At 43.8% G+C, this 18934-nt stretch overlaps 1 protein-coding gene across 1 annotated transcript in view; it reads right to left on the reverse strand.

Annotated features, from left to right (window-relative positions):
• LOC112263306 (rap guanine nucleotide exchange factor 1) overlaps positions 1-18934 on the reverse strand; it is a 44730-nt gene that overhangs the window by 12772 nt on the left and 13024 nt on the right. Inside the window, 12 exon segments of the mRNA XM_024439417.2 lie at positions 212-352; positions 1620-1778; positions 3555-3754; positions 8589-8736; positions 8739-9142; positions 10043-10220; positions 10345-10471; positions 13617-13772; positions 13897-13985; positions 14181-14337; positions 14531-14709; positions 14923-15068. Coding sequence (XP_024295185.2) covers positions 212-352; positions 1620-1778; positions 3555-3754; positions 8589-8736; positions 8739-9142; positions 10043-10220; positions 10345-10471; positions 13617-13772; positions 13897-13985; positions 14181-14337; positions 14531-14709; positions 14923-15068 — 2084 coding nt within the window.

Raw genomic sequence — 18934 nt, forward strand, 5'->3', positions numbered from 1 at the left:
CAACTGTTCCAATCACCACAGCATACATAGGCTACAGCCTGTTTTTTTACTTAAGGCTGGGCCTATTTTCAAGGATAAGAACATCACAGTCCTGACATAGAAACAATGTTTAGAACCTACTCCAGATCTGCCCCCCACCCCCACCCAAATCGAACGATTCATAGACAATCCCATTGTCAAACACTTGTCACAACACACAGCTAGGGCTCACCAAAGAGGTTTGACGAGTGTCAGAGAAAGAAGAGTCAGTGGGAAGGCAGACTGCAAGAGAGCCACCAGAGCTGTCCAGTGAGCCGTTGGCCACCAGCACAGGGTCAGGGCCGCCAGTGCCCGGGGCAGCTAGGTCCATGCTCTGCGATTGGTGGACAATGGGAGAGTGGGAAGAGACAGATGAGAGGAGATATGGAATGGAAGACTGGCAGAGAGGCGCAAAGTCCTGAGAATAGGACCTGAGAATTGTCTTATGCTGAGTGAGCGAGGGCGAGAAAAGAGGGAGAGAGGAAGAGAGATTAAGTTCAAACCTACTCGAGAGATGTAAAATTTTAAAGAGTTAAAATGTAAAGAAGAAAATAAATAATTGAAGTAAGAAGCATTGGCCTTCCTGCCATCAGAAAACAATATGACTGTAGGCTATATTGTTTATTTGACTGGTTAGTCAGTGGCTAGAATTCCTATTCCAACTCAAGTCTCTTCAAAATGACATTTTCACAAAATGTGCTTGTGGTAATAAGTCTGTTGTAATATCTGTTGAATATCCCATGCATATGGGTTTAATTGCAACAAGGATAAACCGTTCTTCAGCAAGACCAAGTCAATCATCCTCATCATTGCTCCAAAATTACATCATTAGGCAGAAAAGAATAGTGAACATGCATTTTGATAGGCTTGTAATACTTGAATAATCCCGGATGGGGTTCAAGAGCCAGATTTAAAAGGAATGACATCGGTTGATTCAAATAACTGCAATACTCATATTGGTCTGAATCATCTTTGATCTGTATGCTTTGCATGTGCCACATTTCACAAACACTGGATGAAAAAACACATGTTAAAGTGCACCCTTTCTCTCTGACAATGATTGTCATTAGGAGTGTGTAAACATAGAGGGGTCTGGCAGTGAAGAATGAAAGTTGGTTTGTCAGTGTGTGCGCATGTTGTTGCCCCAGATACTCCCTTATTAGTAGCCGAACACGTCGTGTACAACGGCTAATAAATGAACTCGCTGGATTATTAGTTCTAAAGCCGGAGCGGAGCCTGAAGCGGAGCAGACCAGGGTTCAACTAGTATTGGTTTTTCTGCACTCGATCCAGGTTGCCTGGGAGCAGTGGGACAAGTGGAGTACACCACAAGCTGCAAAAAAAAAAACGCCCATCTGGCTCTCCAAGGGGGCACAGAGCCAGATCATGTAGAGAGAGAGTCTCTACACTAAACAGGCTCAATGAAGCTTCCCCTTTCTTTTTTATTTAGCCCCGCACTTTAGCCCTGACTTGCCTGGTTAAATAAAGTTCAAATATAGAAAGTTCTAGAAATAAAAACATTATTTGAAGACAAGTCTGCTGTAGAGAGTGAGCAGAGAAGCAGATGTAGAGAGACAGACAGGCCCATTGAGGGTCACTCACCATGGGGGTGGTCAGGGAGGACTGGCGGCTCAGGAAGGAGTTAGAGACGGACATGCTGAGCGCAGACCCCACCTCCTCCACCACCGCAGCCTGCGACTGCTGGAGGTGGCAGGAGAGAGAGGATGAGGACGAGGAAGAGGGAGACGCAGAGTGGGAGGCCTGGAAGAGGGGGGTGTCGTGGGGGAAGAAAGTAGAGAGGGAGAGAGCGAGAGGAGCAGAGATAAAAGTGCAGTGGGAGATGTTAGTCAGCGGAAAAAGATGTAGGTTTAGGCAGATAGTTAAGCACACAATAGAAGCAGCAGGAAAGAAGAGGCTTGATGGACTAAAATAATGTTACAGCAGACAAAGGGTTAAAGTAGAGTCACACTAGTCCTAAGCGTTCTCTAATATTCTACGGTTACCTCAGTATTACGAATCGCTCTGATGGAGAGTGGGCTTTCCAGAAAGACAAAAGGGAATGAGATTTGATGAGTGCAATGGAAAATAAGCAACAACATAAGACGGAAGAGATTGGACAGTAAATCAAATGCAAAATTTGAACACAACGTCGTGGCAAAAGGGAAAACGTAGAAACATTCTCCATCTCATACATGACAATTGCAGTGAGTTAGGGAGGGAATGGACATTTCAGACCCGAGACCACATGTAGCCGACAGTGAGCAACACCACATGCTTTACCAGAGAGAGCTAGGCCTGAATGAGATTCATCGACCACAAAATTTTCAAACTCGGCTGGGTACTCGACAGCAATTTAAAATACTTTAGCTCGGATTCCATATCCTATATATTGTGTACCTAATTTACAAACTAATTACTGTTGCAGTTCAAGCTATGCCTACATACTGTGCAAAGCAGGTGACTGGCCTAAACATATGTAACTAGTTACTTTCTCAGCTTTGGACCAGTGGTAGGTGGACTTTCTGCTCAGGGAAGAAGTCTATTAATTCCAGGAATCCGAAAGTACACCCAGTGGACATGACTTATCAACAGCCAGCTCAGAAACAACTTTTTGATTACATGAAACACAAAACACCCTTTCCTCACCCTCCCTACATTTATAGCTTCAAACCAATCCTTGTTTTCTTTCCCTGCTCCAGAGAGAATTCTGCGATGTGACTCGTCTTAATCTACACCCAATATGTACTCGGATGCAGTAATCCCCAAGACCAAACAACAAAACGTGCAGAAATGTTTCTCACATTTTGATCTGCTTTAGATATAGCGTGTAAAAAAAAAATCATATTTGTAAATCGTGGATAAATCTTGAGCACGGATTTCTTCATTTATATCAATTACTTTGTCTGGTTACGGAGATAATGACATTAAATTGAACTACTACAGCCTTGCAGAGGTCTCAAACAATCACAACAATAGCAAAAGTGATGAAATCAAAGGCAAGCCTTGTGGTGGGTGGGATGTAAGATGGGACATCGTGGAGGGTGTTGAACTAGTCTGTACAAAAGGCCAATCGTCTTATGCCACCGGGTACTTTTTTCCCCCCTTCCTGTGACAGAAATCGTAGCAATTTAAATTCTACCATAGAACTGGATTGTAAATCTGATGCTGAAAAAGCATTTAAATTTTTATGTATAGAAGTAGTGTTGGGAGATGTGTTACCACTACCAAGGGCTCTGCAGCATCGCCTGCCATTTGGATGTTCAGGACTTTCAATTCACCCTGCTTTTCTTCCTCCATTATATATGCATGGGATAAAACATTATGGACTCACTCGCCACTCAATCTTACAGACTTGGAACAATATATCATGAGAAAATGAGTTACTTTAAATGTATATGCATTGGGCCAAAAGGCATAGTAAGCGATGGATGTGCATGTACAGGGTGGGCTGCTGTACAATACGCTGTGCTACTGGTGGGTGTGAGGCCTTGGTGTGGGCGTCAGTGTGTGAGGTGGAGCTGTTGGGCTGTAACTCACCAGCTGCCTCTGTTTGGGTGGCAGTGCCGGGGGTGGGAGAGGCTCGTGAACAGAGTCACTGCTATACGAGTCGTTGAAGCTGTAGACTTCCTGGAAGCGTTTGTTGCGTTGCTCGTAGATGCTCTCGCTCTGCGGTGTCTGGTAGAAAAGTGAGGGCTGGGGCTCCGAGTAGTCCTCCACAAACTGCATGTACTTCAGTACTGTGGGGGCGAGATGTGTGCACACACAAAAGAACAAAACAAATCATGACAAAACGTTAGCAGATGACAATGACAGTGTCCTTCTGAGAATCTCAAACCGTATTACAGTGTTTTTTAATCTACATGTCAAACGTTGGTTTAAAACTGAGAACTTCTCTCTATCCCGTAAATTCTAACATTGGAAATTGAAAGTCGAATGAAGAATGTTCATTAAGTGAATTCAAACCAGCTCCACTTAAAAACAAGAAAAGCATATTTTGGGGGAAATGAGGGCAGCCCCCGACCCCCAAAAAATCTTGGTCGACCGAGAGGCTTCGACCAATAGATTTTCAACATTTTGGCCACTTGTTTTTCCATACACAGACAAACAAACCCTATGTGTTTGAATAAAATCAACTACATATGCATAGAGCTTGTCTGATGCTTTAGGCACACTGTTTTATTAAATAATTAAGACACAAAAAATTACCCAAGAAAGACCATGTTGGTCACATTGTGCAAGGGCCTATGTGACTGGCGCATGTTGTCTCACTCACCTGCCTACTAAAAAGGCACCACAGCACAGCAAGTGTTTATTGCGCTGTCCATGCTGAAGCTGCAACATCATGTCAGCCATTTAGTTTCTTACTTGTTTCTGACTGGAAAGTTCTGTTACCGAAATCCCTTAATGTGTTTAGGAAAAACTTTCCCTATTCCCTCAACCCTTGCTCTCTTTATATGTAACCAATAGGGCCTGACCTATAGCCTATCATAATCACATCAATAATTTGGTTCTAACAAATTTTGAACACAGTAACACCTGACAGCAAAATGGATGCGGAGGAAGTGAAAAAGAAACTTGAAATGGGTGAATGTTTACTGGATGGCCAGGAGGGAAAGGGAAGTCAGATCAGTGGAAGACATTTGACTTAGTTGTGGAAACTAACAGAGATCCAGAAAAATGAGGGTATAGGAGCGAGAGCTGCAGCATTATACGTGCGACAAACAGGTGCTGTTCGATTACAATATCATTTTTCTGCCTGTTTGGAACAGTGTAAACAACAATAATTTAAAGTAATAGACTAACAAAAATATTTTTGTAAAGCCTTTATTACAGCAGACAAATCTGTGAAACTGCTTTATCCGACATTTTGCCGTTGCATGCAGCTCGGTGCTAACGGAATCAGTAGGCTATTAACTTCTCTAGGGTAGGGGGCAGCATTCGGAATTTTGGATGAAAAGCATGCCCAAAATAAACTGCCTGCTACTCAGGCCCAGAAGATATGATATGCATATAACTGGTAGATTTGGATAGAAAACACTAAAGTTTCCAAAACTGTTAAAATAGTGTCTGATTTGGCAGGCAAAAACCTGAGAAAAAATCCATTCAGGAAGTCGTTTTTTTGTTGTTGGTTTTGTAGTTTTCTATTCAATGCCATTACAGTATCCATTGACTTAGGACTCAAATTGCAGTTCCTATGCCTTCCACTAGATGTCAACAGTCTTTAGAAATTGTTTCAGACTTGTATTCAGAAAAATGAGGGAGTAAGAGTCGGAATGAGTGGACCCTGCCGTTTCACAGAGCTTTTTCCATGCGTGCGACCGAGAGAGTGCCTTTCTTGTTTACCTTTTATATTGACGACGTTATTGTCCGGTCGAAATGTTATCGATTATTTAGGCTAAAAACAACCTGAGGATTGATTATAAACATCGTTTGACATGTTTCTTTGAACTTTACGGATACAATTTGGATTTTTTTGTCTGCCTGTTTTGACTGCGTTTGAGCCTGTGGAATACTGAAGAAAACGCGCAAACAGGTTTTTGGATATAAAGAGACTTTATCGAACAAAATAAATATTTATTGAGTAAATTAATGTCTTCTGAGTGCAACCATATGAAGATCATCAAAGGTAAGGGATTAATTTTATCTCTATTTCTGACTTGTGTAACTCTTCTACTTGGCTGGTTACTGTTTGTAATGATTTGTCTGCTGGGCTATGTTCTCAAATAATCGTAAGGTATGCTTTCGCCGTAAAGCATTTTAAAAATCTGACACCGTGGTTGGATTCACAAGAAGTTCATCTTTAAACCTATGTAAAAATATGTTTTGTTTTCTGAATTTTTATAATGAGTATTTCTGTATTTGAATTTGGCACTCTGCAATCTCACTGGATGTTGGCCAGGTGGGACGCTAGCGTCCCACATACCCTAGAGAGGTTAAACACTCAAACAGGCAACAGAAGCAAGATCTGCCTTATTTCTGTAGATATACAGTGCCTTTTTCCAGTTTGTTACGTTACAGCCTTTTTCTAAAATGGGTTAAATACAACAAAAAACCCTTGGCAATCTACACACAATACCTCATAATGACAAAACGAAAACAGTGATTAAAAAAAAAAAAAACGTTTGCACATTTATTAAAAATAAAAAACAGAAATACCTCATTTACATAAGTATTCAGACCCTCCTGTTCATATTGATCATCCTCGAGATGATCTACAACTTGATTGGAGTCAACCTGTGGTAAATTCAATTGATTGGACATGATTTGGAAAGGCACACACCTGTCTATTTATTTTACCTTTAACGAGGCAAGTCTATTTAAGGTCCCACAGTTGACTGTGCATGCCAGAGCAAAAACCAAGCAATGAGGTCGAAGGAATTGTCTATAGAGCTCTAAGACAGCATTGTGTCGAGGCACAGATCTGGGGAAGGGTACCAAAAAATGGCTGCATCATTGAAGGTCCCCAAGAACACAATGTCCTTCATCATTCTTAAATGGAAGAAGTTTGGAACCACAAAGATATTTCCTAGAGCTGGCCGCTTGGCCAAACTGAGCAATCATGGGAGAAGGGCCTTGGTCAGGGAGGTGACCAAGAACATGATGGTCACTCTGACAGAGCTCTGGAGTTCCTCTGTGGAGATGGGAGAACCTTCTAGAAGGAAAACCATCTCTGCAGCACTCCATCAATCAGGCCTTTATGGTAGAGTGGCCAGACAGAAGCCACTCCTCAGTAAAAGGCACATGACAGCCCGCTTGGAGTATGCCCAAAGGCACCCAGAGACTCTCAGACCATGAGAAACAATATTTTCTGGTCTGATGAAACCAAGATTGAACTATTTGGCCTGAATGCCAAGCATAACATTTGAAAGAAACCTGGCACCATCCCTACGATAAAGCATGGTGGCAGAATCATGCTGTGGGGATATTTTTCAGTGGCAGGGACTGGGAGACCAGTCAGGATCAAGGCAAAGATGAACAGAGCAAAGTACAGAGAGATCCTTGGGGAAAACCTGCTCCAGAGCGCTCTCAGACCAGGAGAAACAATATTCTCTGGTCTGAATGAACTCTTTGGCCTGAGTGGCAAGTGTCACTTCTGGAGGTAACCTGGCACCATCCCTACGGTGAAGCATTGTGGTGGTGGCAGCATCATGCTGTGGGGAGCAAAGTACAGAGAGATCCTTGGTGAAAACTTGCTCCAGAGCACTCAGGACCTCAGACTGGGGCGAAGGTTCACCTTCCAACAGGACAACAACCCTAAGCACACAGCCAAGACAATGCAGGAGTGGCTCCGGGACAAGTCTCTGAATCTCCTTGATTGGCCCAGCCAGAGCCCAGACATCTCTGGAGAAACCTGAAAATAGCTGTGCAGCAACACTCCCCATCCAACCTGACAGAGCTTGAGAGAATCTGCAGAGAAGAATGGGAAACACCCCCCAAATACAGAGGTGCCATACCGAATCGATGCTGTAATCACTGCAAAAGGTGCTTCAAAAAAGTACTGCGTAAAGGCTCTGAATAGTTATGTACATTTCAGATTTCAGATTTTTTTGTATAAATTAGCAACAATTTCTAAAAACCTGTTTTTGCTTTGTCATTACAGGGTAATGTCTGTAAATAGATGAGGGAAAAAAACAATTTAATCAATTTTAGAATACGGCTGTAACATAACAGTTGACTAAATGGGGTTAGCCCTAGCAGAAACCCTGACCATTTAGTTATTAGAATAGTGCTCAGCTGTTGGAAATCTAAATAAACAGGGGAGGCACAAGTGTAGCACAATCATGCTGGTCCTGGCTGTAAGCTCTTTATAGTGACGTTCCATATGGGGAATGGGCTGATTATCATAATGGCCACCCCTCAACACCTCCGCTGAGAGGGTCAATCAGCACATGCTCATTTTCTGCATGGCCGGGAGAGTCCACTCCTCGCGCACACACACACACAGATGGCAGGAGTCGCAGATGTGGACTCATCCACATACATGCACAGAGCCCGAGGGCCAGCCTGCAGCACAAACATGAAGAGCATAGAACTCCCAACTGATCTCCATTCAGCAACATGTCCTGTCCAACATGGCTGACCCATTGTGATGGTCTAGCTAGCAGCAGCAGCAGCAGGTCCTGTCCAACATGGCTGACCCATTGTGATGGTCTAGCTAGCAGCATGTCCTGTCCAACATGGCTGACCCATTATGATGGTCTAGCTAGCAGCAGACAGAGGGTTGAGAGCAAGGTGGAACAACCAAATCCTACTGGAACACAAGTATGGCAGAAATGCCAGGGATTACAAACATGTATCAGACAGACACACCAGGCGAATAAGGTCCCTAGTCTGAACATAGCCACACCTTATATGTTACAGAGAGAGAGAAAAAATATATACATTTTGTTTAATACTATGGTTTTATCATTCCATTACAGCAGGAGGCACGCATGTGTATTTCAGACATAACTAAGGGACCCAGTCCGGTGTATTTGGGGCTACACCCTGGGTTTCTTAACTCTGGTATCAGCAGAGTGTGTGTAATACTTGCCATGTCCTCTCTCCCTCCCCTTGGCGTCAGATACTCACTGTGGCGGCTCTTCTTCTCGGGGAGTGGGGGTGGACTCTGGGGGACGTCTGCCGTCTCGCTGGCACAGAACTCAGACACAAACCCATCACCGGAGTGGCACAGGGTCATGGGCGAGACGCCAGGCATGAACAGGGGGAAGGGGGCACAGGCGGCATGTCCTCCTCCATGAGGTTGTCATACTGGGACGGGTGACGCTCGAAGGAGACACGCCAGGAGGAGCCCGAGTAGGAGCCGTCAGAGATGCCCGAGCTGGCCCCGCTGCGGCGCTTCTTTTCTGGCAGGGCGGGGGGCGGCAATGCCGGAGTCATGCGGGAGTAGAGAGGGGACGTGGAGGAGCCCTGGAGGGACGGCTGGGGGGAGGGGTAGGCAGGGGTGAAGTGGGGTTGGGCCAGTGGTGGGCCGGGGCCAGGGCACGGGGAAGGGGAGGAGGACTCGCTGTGGGATTCGGGCAGGGGGCTGAGGCACCCCCCCACCGGCAGGGGAGGCATCTGTTCCAGGCTGGACAGGTCCTGGTGCAGGAAGTCGTAGTCCGGGTCGTAGTGGTCTGTGGTGTCTGTGGTGGGAGAGAAAAGACAGGGAGGGACAGACGAGTCACTGTTGAGAGCACTGAAAACAAACCTCACTGTCACTTCGGCATAAAAAGCACATTTCTCTACAAACCCCACTCTAAACAACAAGAACACAACTAAGACATTGGCGAAAACCAATTTCATTGGAGGGAGAGTTAGGATTTCACAAAAGGTTTTTAGGTGTGAGCACCGTGTGTGAAATTGATCCGTGGCACATGTCAGTTGATCACAATGGAGAAGGCACACCACGGCTCGCTTCTCCTTCGTCTGAGAAAAGTGCCACCGGATGACTTGGTGCAACGTTGGTATCCCCAACCCTCACTGCTTGTCCCTGGTTCCACAATGTGACAGCCATGGTTTTACAGCTTAAGACTTTAAGGCTGTGCCTCAATAGCGTCACCTCTCATCATCTCTGGACGGCTAAAACTAGGCACATTCTCAGCGGCCATCCACCATATTGCTTTCCCCTCTGCTATCCTATGTTTTCAGACCAGTGCAGATGAAGGAGAGGAGGCAGTTTAAAGACTATTGAGATGCAGCCTCTGTGTCTGGTCTCTTTGCTCACAGGATGGTAGTCACAGGTAGTGAGCCTCGCTCTGTGCTGCTGGAGGCGGCAGGAACAGGAAGCCCCCTGCCTGCATGTGTCTATTTGGTTCACGCATCTGCAGCAGCTTGTTTCCACTGTCGTAGTGGTCTGTGAGCCACATTACGACAACCTGTGGTGACCCTGTGGCGACCGAGGTAAACACACACCGTATCAAAAAGAGACAGGCCTCTCATGCTGGGCTCATGGTGGCTCCTCTCTAACCAACTGTGAAGTGTGTTTGTTGTTTTGTGTGTCCGTGTATGTGTTTCATGTGTGTGTGTGTGTGTCAGAATCTCACCCAGAGTCTCACAGCTGGTGTTGCGTGAGCACTGTCCACTGTCCACTGTCCAGGATAGCTGCTCGTCCGACTTGCTCAGCTTGCCCATGCTGTTGCAGGGCGACAGGCGCGGCGACTCCCCTCCGTACGAATGGCTGCCCCCTGAGAAGCGCCGCTGCAACGCGTCCACCTCGTACTCCTGTCGACCAGAGCGGGACCAGACCAGTTATTAGCCACGCCGTTTGTCAAGACGTTTGTCAGAGCATTTGGTGAAAAGACACAATGGCACAAAATAAGTTAACAGTGCAACAAAGCTACTCTACCTGCTTGTGGAGGCCAGTGCCCATGGGAAGACCGGAGCCACTGGTGGCGTGGCTCATGGGGGCCACCACTGCCACCCGAGTGGGGGAGGGCGCCGACTGGCGCTTCTTTGGAGGGAGAGCTGGAGGACTAGAGGGGGAGGAGAAGGGGGCATTATTTCAATATGAGGCTGTGTGCAACGTTCCCACTGTCCAGTATAGCCAAGCAGTATAGCTCCAATAGCCAAGCATGCAGCTCGAGCCACAGTACAATGACTGATCCACTTCTTCTGTGTGTATGTACTGCATGTATGGCGAAGGGAGGTGGGGAAAAGACTGCACTGGAGTGGAGGGGGGGGGGGTTGAGAGACAGGAGGACAATAGCTGACACACTCCGAGAGCCTTCTGTAGTAGCAGCACAATGGAAAAGTGTGTCGTGCATGTGTCACTGCCTGGCTGCTTTCCCCCCTCCGCAAACAGATAGCGGTGGGGAGAGCAGCAGCTACTGAACTGTTTCCACACCGCAGTGTACACAGATGGCCCAATGACAAGAGGGCATGTGGAGAATGCAGGCAGGCAGCTGTGGTGGTGAGGAGGTGGAAAAGGAGGAGGATATCCTATCTGCCAGTAAGGCAAGGGTCAATGACAGCCCCCAGGAAAGAGGACAAAAATAAATTATGTCACAAAAAAATAAAATCTGCAGTGTGGCGCTGCGTAAGACACAGAGACTGGTGCAGAGCACCTTCTGCTGGCAAGGTGAAATTCAGAGAATTAGTGTTTGTATGATCGGAGCACAAGGAAAGGCAGAGAGCCTTTTGTATTTAGGGAAAGGGGGATACCTAGTCAGTTGTTCAACAAAGCATTCAACTGAAATGTGTCTCCCGCATTTAACCCAACCCCAAATGTATAAGCGTCTGGATGTGCTGCTGTGTGTGGTAGGCTCTAGAATCGAATGTGGCCCCTTTCCATCCGTTGTCGTGTCTCTCTGGCTGTGAGCTCACCAGCCTCTGCAGAGCCCAGTTTCTCAGAAAATAAATTTGCCTCAGAGACAGTGCTGCACAAGCGGAAGTTTAATTTCTGACACCTCTCTTCATTACACCCTTCAAAGACCATAAAGCCTTCTAAAGAATTAAGACTATTTATAGCCCAGTTACCCAGCTACCACTCTTGCCTTCTTGTAAAGACATGAGCGACAAGCACGTTGGCCTGTAATCAAAACGCATCAAACGTTATGAGCGGTAAACAGTGCCTTCAGAAAGTATTCACACCCCTTGACTTTTTCCACATTTTGTTGTGTTACAGCCTGAATTTGAAATGCATTACATTGAGATTTTGTGTCACTGGTCTACACACAATAGCCTATCATGTAAAAGTGGAATTATGTTTTTAGAATTTTTTACAAATAAAAAATGAAAATCTGAAATATCTTGAGTCAATAAGTATTCAACCCCTTTGTTATGGCAAACCTAAATTACTTCAGGATTAAAAATGTGCCTTACAAGTCACATAATAAGTTGCATGGACTAACTGTGTGATATAATGCTGTTTAATATGATTTCTTTCTGAATACACCACATATGTATCCCCCCACACACAATTATCTGGAAAGTCCTTCAGTCAAACAGATTCAACCACAAAGACCAGGGTTGTTTTCAGATGCCTCACAAATTAGGGCACTTAATGGATGCATCATGTTATGGATATGCTTGTCATCAGCAAGAACTAGGGAGTTTTTTAGGATAAAAAGAAAAGGCATAGAGCTAAGCACATGCTAGGTCCTGAAGGAAAACCTGGTTCAGTCTGCTTTCCAACAGACACTGGGAGACAAAATCCACCTTTCAGCAGGACAATAACCTAAAACACAAGGCGAATTATAGACTAGAGTTACTTATTAAGATGACATTGAATGTTCCCTGACTGACCTAGTTACAATTAACTTAAATCGGCTTGAACATTTTTATTTAACTAGGCAAGTCAGTTAAGAACAAATTCTTATTTACAATGACGGCCTACCCCGGCCAATGACACCGGGCCAAATTGTGCGCCGCCCTATGGGAATCCCAATCATGGCCGGATGTGATATAGCCTGGATTCGAATAAGGGACTGTATTGACGCGTCCTGCACTGAGAAGCAGTGCCTTAGACCGCTGCTCCACTCAGGAGCCCATTTATGGCAAGACTAGAAAATGGCTGTCTAACAATGATCAACAACCAACTACACAGAGCTTGAAGAATAACATTTTTTTTTTTAAAGGGCAAATATGGTACAATCCAAGTTTGCGAATCCCTTAGAGCAGGGCTCTCCAACACTGTTCCTGGAGAGCTATACCGTCCTGTAGGTTCACTCCAACCTAATCTAGCACACCTGACTAATAATTAGCTGATTGATAAGCTGAACCAGGTTAGTTACAACTGTGGTTGGAGTGAAAACCTACAGGAAGGTAGCTCTCCAGGAACAGGGTTTTAGAGCCCGGTCTTAGAGACTTACCCAAAAAAGACTCACAGTTGTAATTGCTGCCTAAAGGGAATCCAACATGACTCCGGGGGTTGAATACTTATCTAAATATATTAGTGTTTTATTTTACATTTAAAAAAGTTAGCATTTTTCTTCATATTTGACGGAGTATTCTGTGTAGATCGTTGACCAAAAATAACAAACCAATTTTATATCCCACTTTGTAACAACAACAACATTTGGAAAAAGTCAAGGGGTGTGAATACTTCCTGAAGGCACTGAACATTCTTTTGTGATGTTGGCGGAGGCTACAAGAGAGCTGTGTGCTCAGCTCTCTGCAGGCCTAACGAGTATACAGATGGAGACCTGAGTCAGTGTCTAAACAGTGAATTGTGACGTGGCTATAACTCTGCATTCACTTCAGTTCAGACTTGACTCTGACTTGTGCTGTGACATCAAATGTTCTGAGAGTTATCAATGACTGAACAAAAAGGTAGTTATTATCACAAACTGCTCTTAGGAAGGGTTAAACCCCCCCCAACACAAATTCCCTTGGTGGTAAAGGTCTGGATGAATAGTAATTTATCGGCGTAGTAACGACCCCCACCTCACGACCCGTGTAACCTCATGCACCACCCAATTTCAAAATTGCACCTTATGCATTCTATTACAACTTTCAAGAGTAAGTTCTAAGGCCAACGGAGTTCATAAAAATACAAAATAAAGGGCTTTCAACTTACTCACCACACCGACCCAGGCGCACCCCACAGTTTTGGATCCACTGAACTACTGTTTGTTAGAGCTATGAAAGGGACACCATCTCTATGAAATGAGCTCTTACTTGTGTTCAGCCATCTTTACGCCAGGGAGAGGGGGTTTCGGAGGGGCCACCTCCTCTGCTTCCTCCTCGGTGGGTTCAGTCAAGACTTCCGTAGATTGGGTTGTGGCTGAACTCTTGTCCAGACTCTCCTTCTCTTTGGCAGGTGGCTCTGCAGCGCTGTGGGTATACGAGTTGTATACAGGTGTTGTTCACATTGTGTACAATTTCCTCACAGTGTAAGACGTGTTCAGTACAGGTTAAAGTGGAGGAGTGTGATTGATATCCTCTGTGGCTCACTCACCTCTCAGTCAGGGCGGCCGGTGGCACTGGTTTGACAGGAGACGTAGGGGAGGGATGCTCCTGTTTCTCGATGGTCAGTTTCACCAGCTCCTGTGGAAAATCACCGTGTGCAGTTATTAAATGTGAGCCAACTTCAACCCCTTTCAACATCTCTTCCCCAAAGAGTAACAAGTACTCGACTAGCTACCGTTTCCCAAAAAAATATAACATGCATTCATTGTTACAAATCATTTGTGACGTCGCATATTTCATGTTCGTTCGTTTTTTTTGGTATGCCAACTTTACCTTAACACCGTCGAGCACTGCCTTGATCACAGTGGTGACGGTAACAATGGTTTCTTTATCTTCCAGGTTGACCCCCTCCAGCATAACTTGGTCAGACCAGCGAATGAGATTGCCCAGACTCTGGTACACACGGTTAAGACAAGATGACACCGCTGAACTGGGAACAACCAAGAGGAAAGATTAGGCTAACAGACGGTTGAAGGTTTCTTACGATTGCAACCCTACAAAACAAATAAAATCGTCAACCTTAAATGAGATTTGGCTGCACCTCGTCTCATGTCAACTGAAGCCTCGTCTTAAAACACACAATGGAAGAGCTCCAGATATACATCCTCGTGGGCCAGACTCACCTGTGCTGGATCCTTGGTTCCACTTGGACTAAAGGCAGGATGGCCTCCAGGACCTTACTGGCAGAGCCTGGTAACATCTCCAGCACCTTCTTGTCCACCGCCATCTTGTCAATGATGGTCTTGAAGTAACGCAAGGCACTGACCACGTCTTTCTCATGCTCCTCTAACCGACTCAAACCCTGAAAAAGGAAGCCAACATGAGAGCAATCGGGAACATGGTGGTGCATCTTGGTTACGTGATTATTGCATAATGTGAGGCTTTATCGCTCTGCGGTCACAGTCTCATTCTCTGGTTTCTTGTAGGATATAAATGAACAACTAATTTCCCTTATGAGATGGACACAGCAAAAGCTTGCGGCCTATGTAGAGGGAGAAACAGACATTTAACAAACCTTGTTAGCAGGTTTCTCCGCAGTCTTGACGCTATGTTCTAAAGGTGGCTTACTGACTTTCTTCGAGGGTGTCCTTTTGATTTTGGGAGAATGGAACTTGTCCATAAGCTTCATGGTGAAGGAAGACAAATGGGAGCGTTGGGAGTCTGAGGAGGAGAGGGAAAGCGAGAGGGAGAATTAAGAGAATAACCTTTCATTATCTACAGAGTGTGAATTGAGAGAACCCTTGTTAGAAATTCACTTTCGGATACCTCACACATACGGAAGTTTCATCTAATGTTACATGATTTCAGACTTGAACACAACCTCTCACAATTGCTCAGATATAAGAAATAAGCCAGCAAAAATGTGTTGTCAGAGTGAGATAATAGAAAACTCATGAACACTAATTAGTCTAAACCGCATTATATGAATGAGAGCCTTGTAGATCTGTCTCCATTTCAAAAACCATGTACTGTTCTTCAACTGTTTGAAAATAATGGGTACCCACAAAACCTGAAATTAATTGTAGGCTAAATTGACCGTTTTTCCAAGTCAACTGCATCAAAAGGCCCAAATGAACTCCTTTAGCAACTCGTACAGACACAGGCGCTGGGACACACTAGGCAGGTTTCCATTGACCCAGGTTTATTCAACAATAGCAATGTTGCAACAACATTGCGACATGGGTAATGCAAACAGCAACTGCAGGAGAAATGTTATCGGTTCAGCAGGGGTGCATTTTTCTTTGTCGAACTTTCTATATTATGACAAATGATGAACAGTTTAAAAAAAAAAAAAAAAATTAGGATCGCCCAAAAATTCTGAAGGAACGCGGTCATGTGATGTCATCACGTAACTATTAGGGCCAGGACAATACCAGTATCACTATACCCATTAGTATTATGACAAGGAAACAAAACACGAAGAGGATTTAACATTTTTTTTTTTTAGGAAAACTGCCCTGGAAACAAATATCATTATGGTGTCATCCAGAGTTACATTTATTTTCCAAGCATTAGCACTGAATATTTTACATCCAGCAGGTTTTTAAAAGGACCAAAGAGTTTGGACTGCTTCGTATTTCCATTTTTGCCATTGAAAAAAATATTGCAGTACTGGTATCGTCAGACTTAGTAATTATAAAGCTCCACTCAAATGTATTCTAAATGCCTACGGATTGATATATATATATTTTTTAAACTATAAAAAATAAATATTTCAAATCAATTGGTTGCGTGCACATATTTAGCAGATTAATTAATCGCAGATGTAGCAAAAGGGCTTTTCTTTATTTTGTCTATTTTCTACATTGTAGAATAATAGTGAAGACATCAATACTATGAAATAACACATATGGAATCATGTAGTACCCCAAAAAAAGTTAAAATATTCTAAATATATTTTAGATTCTTCAAAGCAGCCACTCTTTGCCTTGATGACAGCTTTGCACACTCTTGGCATTCTCTCAACCAGCTTCACCTGGAATGCTTTTCCAACAGTCTTGAAGGAGTTCCCACATATGCTGAGCACTTGTTGGCTGCTTTTCCTTCACTCTGCGGTCCAACTCATCCCAAACATCTCATTTGAGTTGAGGTCTGGTGATTGTGGAGGCCAAGTCATCTGAATGCAGCACTCCATCACTCTCCTTCTTGGTCAAATAGCCCATACACAGCCTGGAGTTATGTTGGGTCATTGTCCTGTTTAAAAACAAAATAATAGTCTCACTAAGAGCAAACCAGATGGGACGGCGTATGGCTGCAGAATGTTGTGGTAGCCATGCTGGTTAAGTGTGCATTGAATTCTAAATAAAATACTGAGTGTCACTAGTAAAGCACCCCCACACCACCTCCTCCATGCTTCACGGTGGGAACCACACATGCAGAGATCATCAGTTCACCTACTCTGCGTCAGACCAAAGGACAGGATTTCCACCGGTCTAATGTCCAGTGCTTGTGTTTCTTGGACGAAGCAAGTGTCTTCTTAATTGATGTCCTTTAGTAGTGGTTCCTTTGCAGAAATTCAACCATGAAGGCCTGATTCACGCAGTTTCCTCTGAACAGTTGGTGTTGAGATGTGTCTGTTACTTGAACTCTGAAGCATTTATTTTTGTGCTGCAATCTAAGGTGCAGTTAACTCTAATAAACATCCTCTGCAGCAGAGGTAACTCTGGGTCTTCCTTTACTGTGGCGGTCCTCATGAGAGCCAGTTTCATAGCGACTGCACTTGAAGAAACTTTTCAAGTTCTTGAAATGTTCCGGGTTGACTGATCTTCATGTCTTAGATTGATGGACTGTCGTTTCTCATTGCTTTATTTGAGCTGTTCTTGCCATTATTTGGACTTGATATTTTACCAAATAGGGCTATCTTCTGTATACCACCTCTACCTTGTCACAACACAACTGATTGGCTTAAGGAAAGAAATTCCACAAATTAACTTAACAAGGCATACCTGTTAATTGAAAAGCATTCCAGGTGAAGATGTTTGAGAGAATTCCAAGAGTGTGTAAAGCTGGCTACTTTGAAGAATTTCAAATAAAATACATTTTGATTTGTTTAACACTTTTTGGATTACTACATGATTCCATAGATGTTATTTCATAGTTTTGATGTCTTCACTATTATTCTATAATGTAGAAAATAGTCAAATAAAGAAAAACCCTTGAATGAGTAGGTGTGTCCAAACTTTTTGACTGGCACTGTAAGTATTGCTCCGTTCACCTTTGCCTCGACCTCACTAGTCTCCCAGTCCCTGCATCACACTCCCATAACCATCAGCATGATGCTACCACCACCATGCTTCACCGTAAGAAGGGTGACAGGTTTCTTCCAGATGTGACGCTTGGCATTCAGGCCAAAGAGTTCAATCTTGGTTTCATCAGACCAGAGAATCTTGTTTCTCATGGTCTGAGAGTCCTTCAGGTGCCTTTTGGCAAACTCCAAGCAGGCTGGCATGTACATTTTACTGAGGAGTAGCTTACATCTGGCCACTGTACCATGAAAGGTGGAGTGCTGCAGAGATGTTGTCCTTATTGAAAGTTCTCCCATCTCCACAGAGGAACTCTAGAGCTCTGTCAGAGTGACCATTGGGTTCTTGGTCACCTCCCTGACCAAGGCCCTTCTCCCCGGATTGTTCAGTTTGGCCAGGCGACCAGCTCTTGGTGGTTCCAAACTTCTTCCATTTAAGAATGATGGAACCACTGTGTTCTTGGGGTCCTTCAATGCTGCAGAAGAAATTTTTTGGTACCCTTCCCCAGATCTGTGCATCGATACAATCCTGTATCGGGGCTCTACGGACAATTCCTTCGACTTCATGGCTTGGTATTTTCTCTGACATGCATTGTCAACTGTGGGACCTTATATAGAAAGGTGTGTGCATTTCCATATCATCTCCAATCAATTGAATTTACCACAGGTGGAATCCAGTCAAGTTGTAGAAACATCTCAAAGATGATTAATGAAAACAGAATGCACCTGAGCTCAATTTCAAGTCTCATAGCAAAGGGTCTGAATACTTATGTAAATAAGGTATTTCAGTTTTTTTTGTTAATTTCAAAAAATCTGTCTTTGCTTTATCATTATGGGTTAATATGTGTAGATTGCTGACAATTATTTTTATTTAATACATTTTCGAATAAGGCTGTAACGTAACAAAATGTAGAAAAGTCAAGAATCTGAAATAAAATAAAAACATTCAACATATTAATATTTCAAAACCTTTTTGATTTAGCTTATTTTTAGACATGGACTGTAACAATATACTCTTCAAACATGTCGCATTTCCAGAATAGGCTCTCTGTTAGTTTTGATACTCTTTCCCTTTAAAACCAGACTATTTAATTAAACAGAAGTAAAATCTTGTTTGACTACAGACTAAATTGAACAGAGGGACTTAAGTTTCAAGTTAAGGTCACATGCACAAGTACGGTGAAATGCCTTTCTTTGCAAGCTCTAACCCCAACAATGCAGTAATCAATAACCAAACTAAAAACTAAAAATAATAAGGTAGAACAAAAACACACGAGATATAAAA

Source organism: Oncorhynchus tshawytscha, linkage group LG12 (genome assembly GCF_018296145.1).
Source record: "Oncorhynchus tshawytscha isolate Ot180627B linkage group LG12, Otsh_v2.0, whole genome shotgun sequence".
In the NCBI taxonomy this organism is placed as follows: domain Eukaryota; kingdom Metazoa; phylum Chordata; class Actinopteri; order Salmoniformes; family Salmonidae; genus Oncorhynchus; species Oncorhynchus tshawytscha.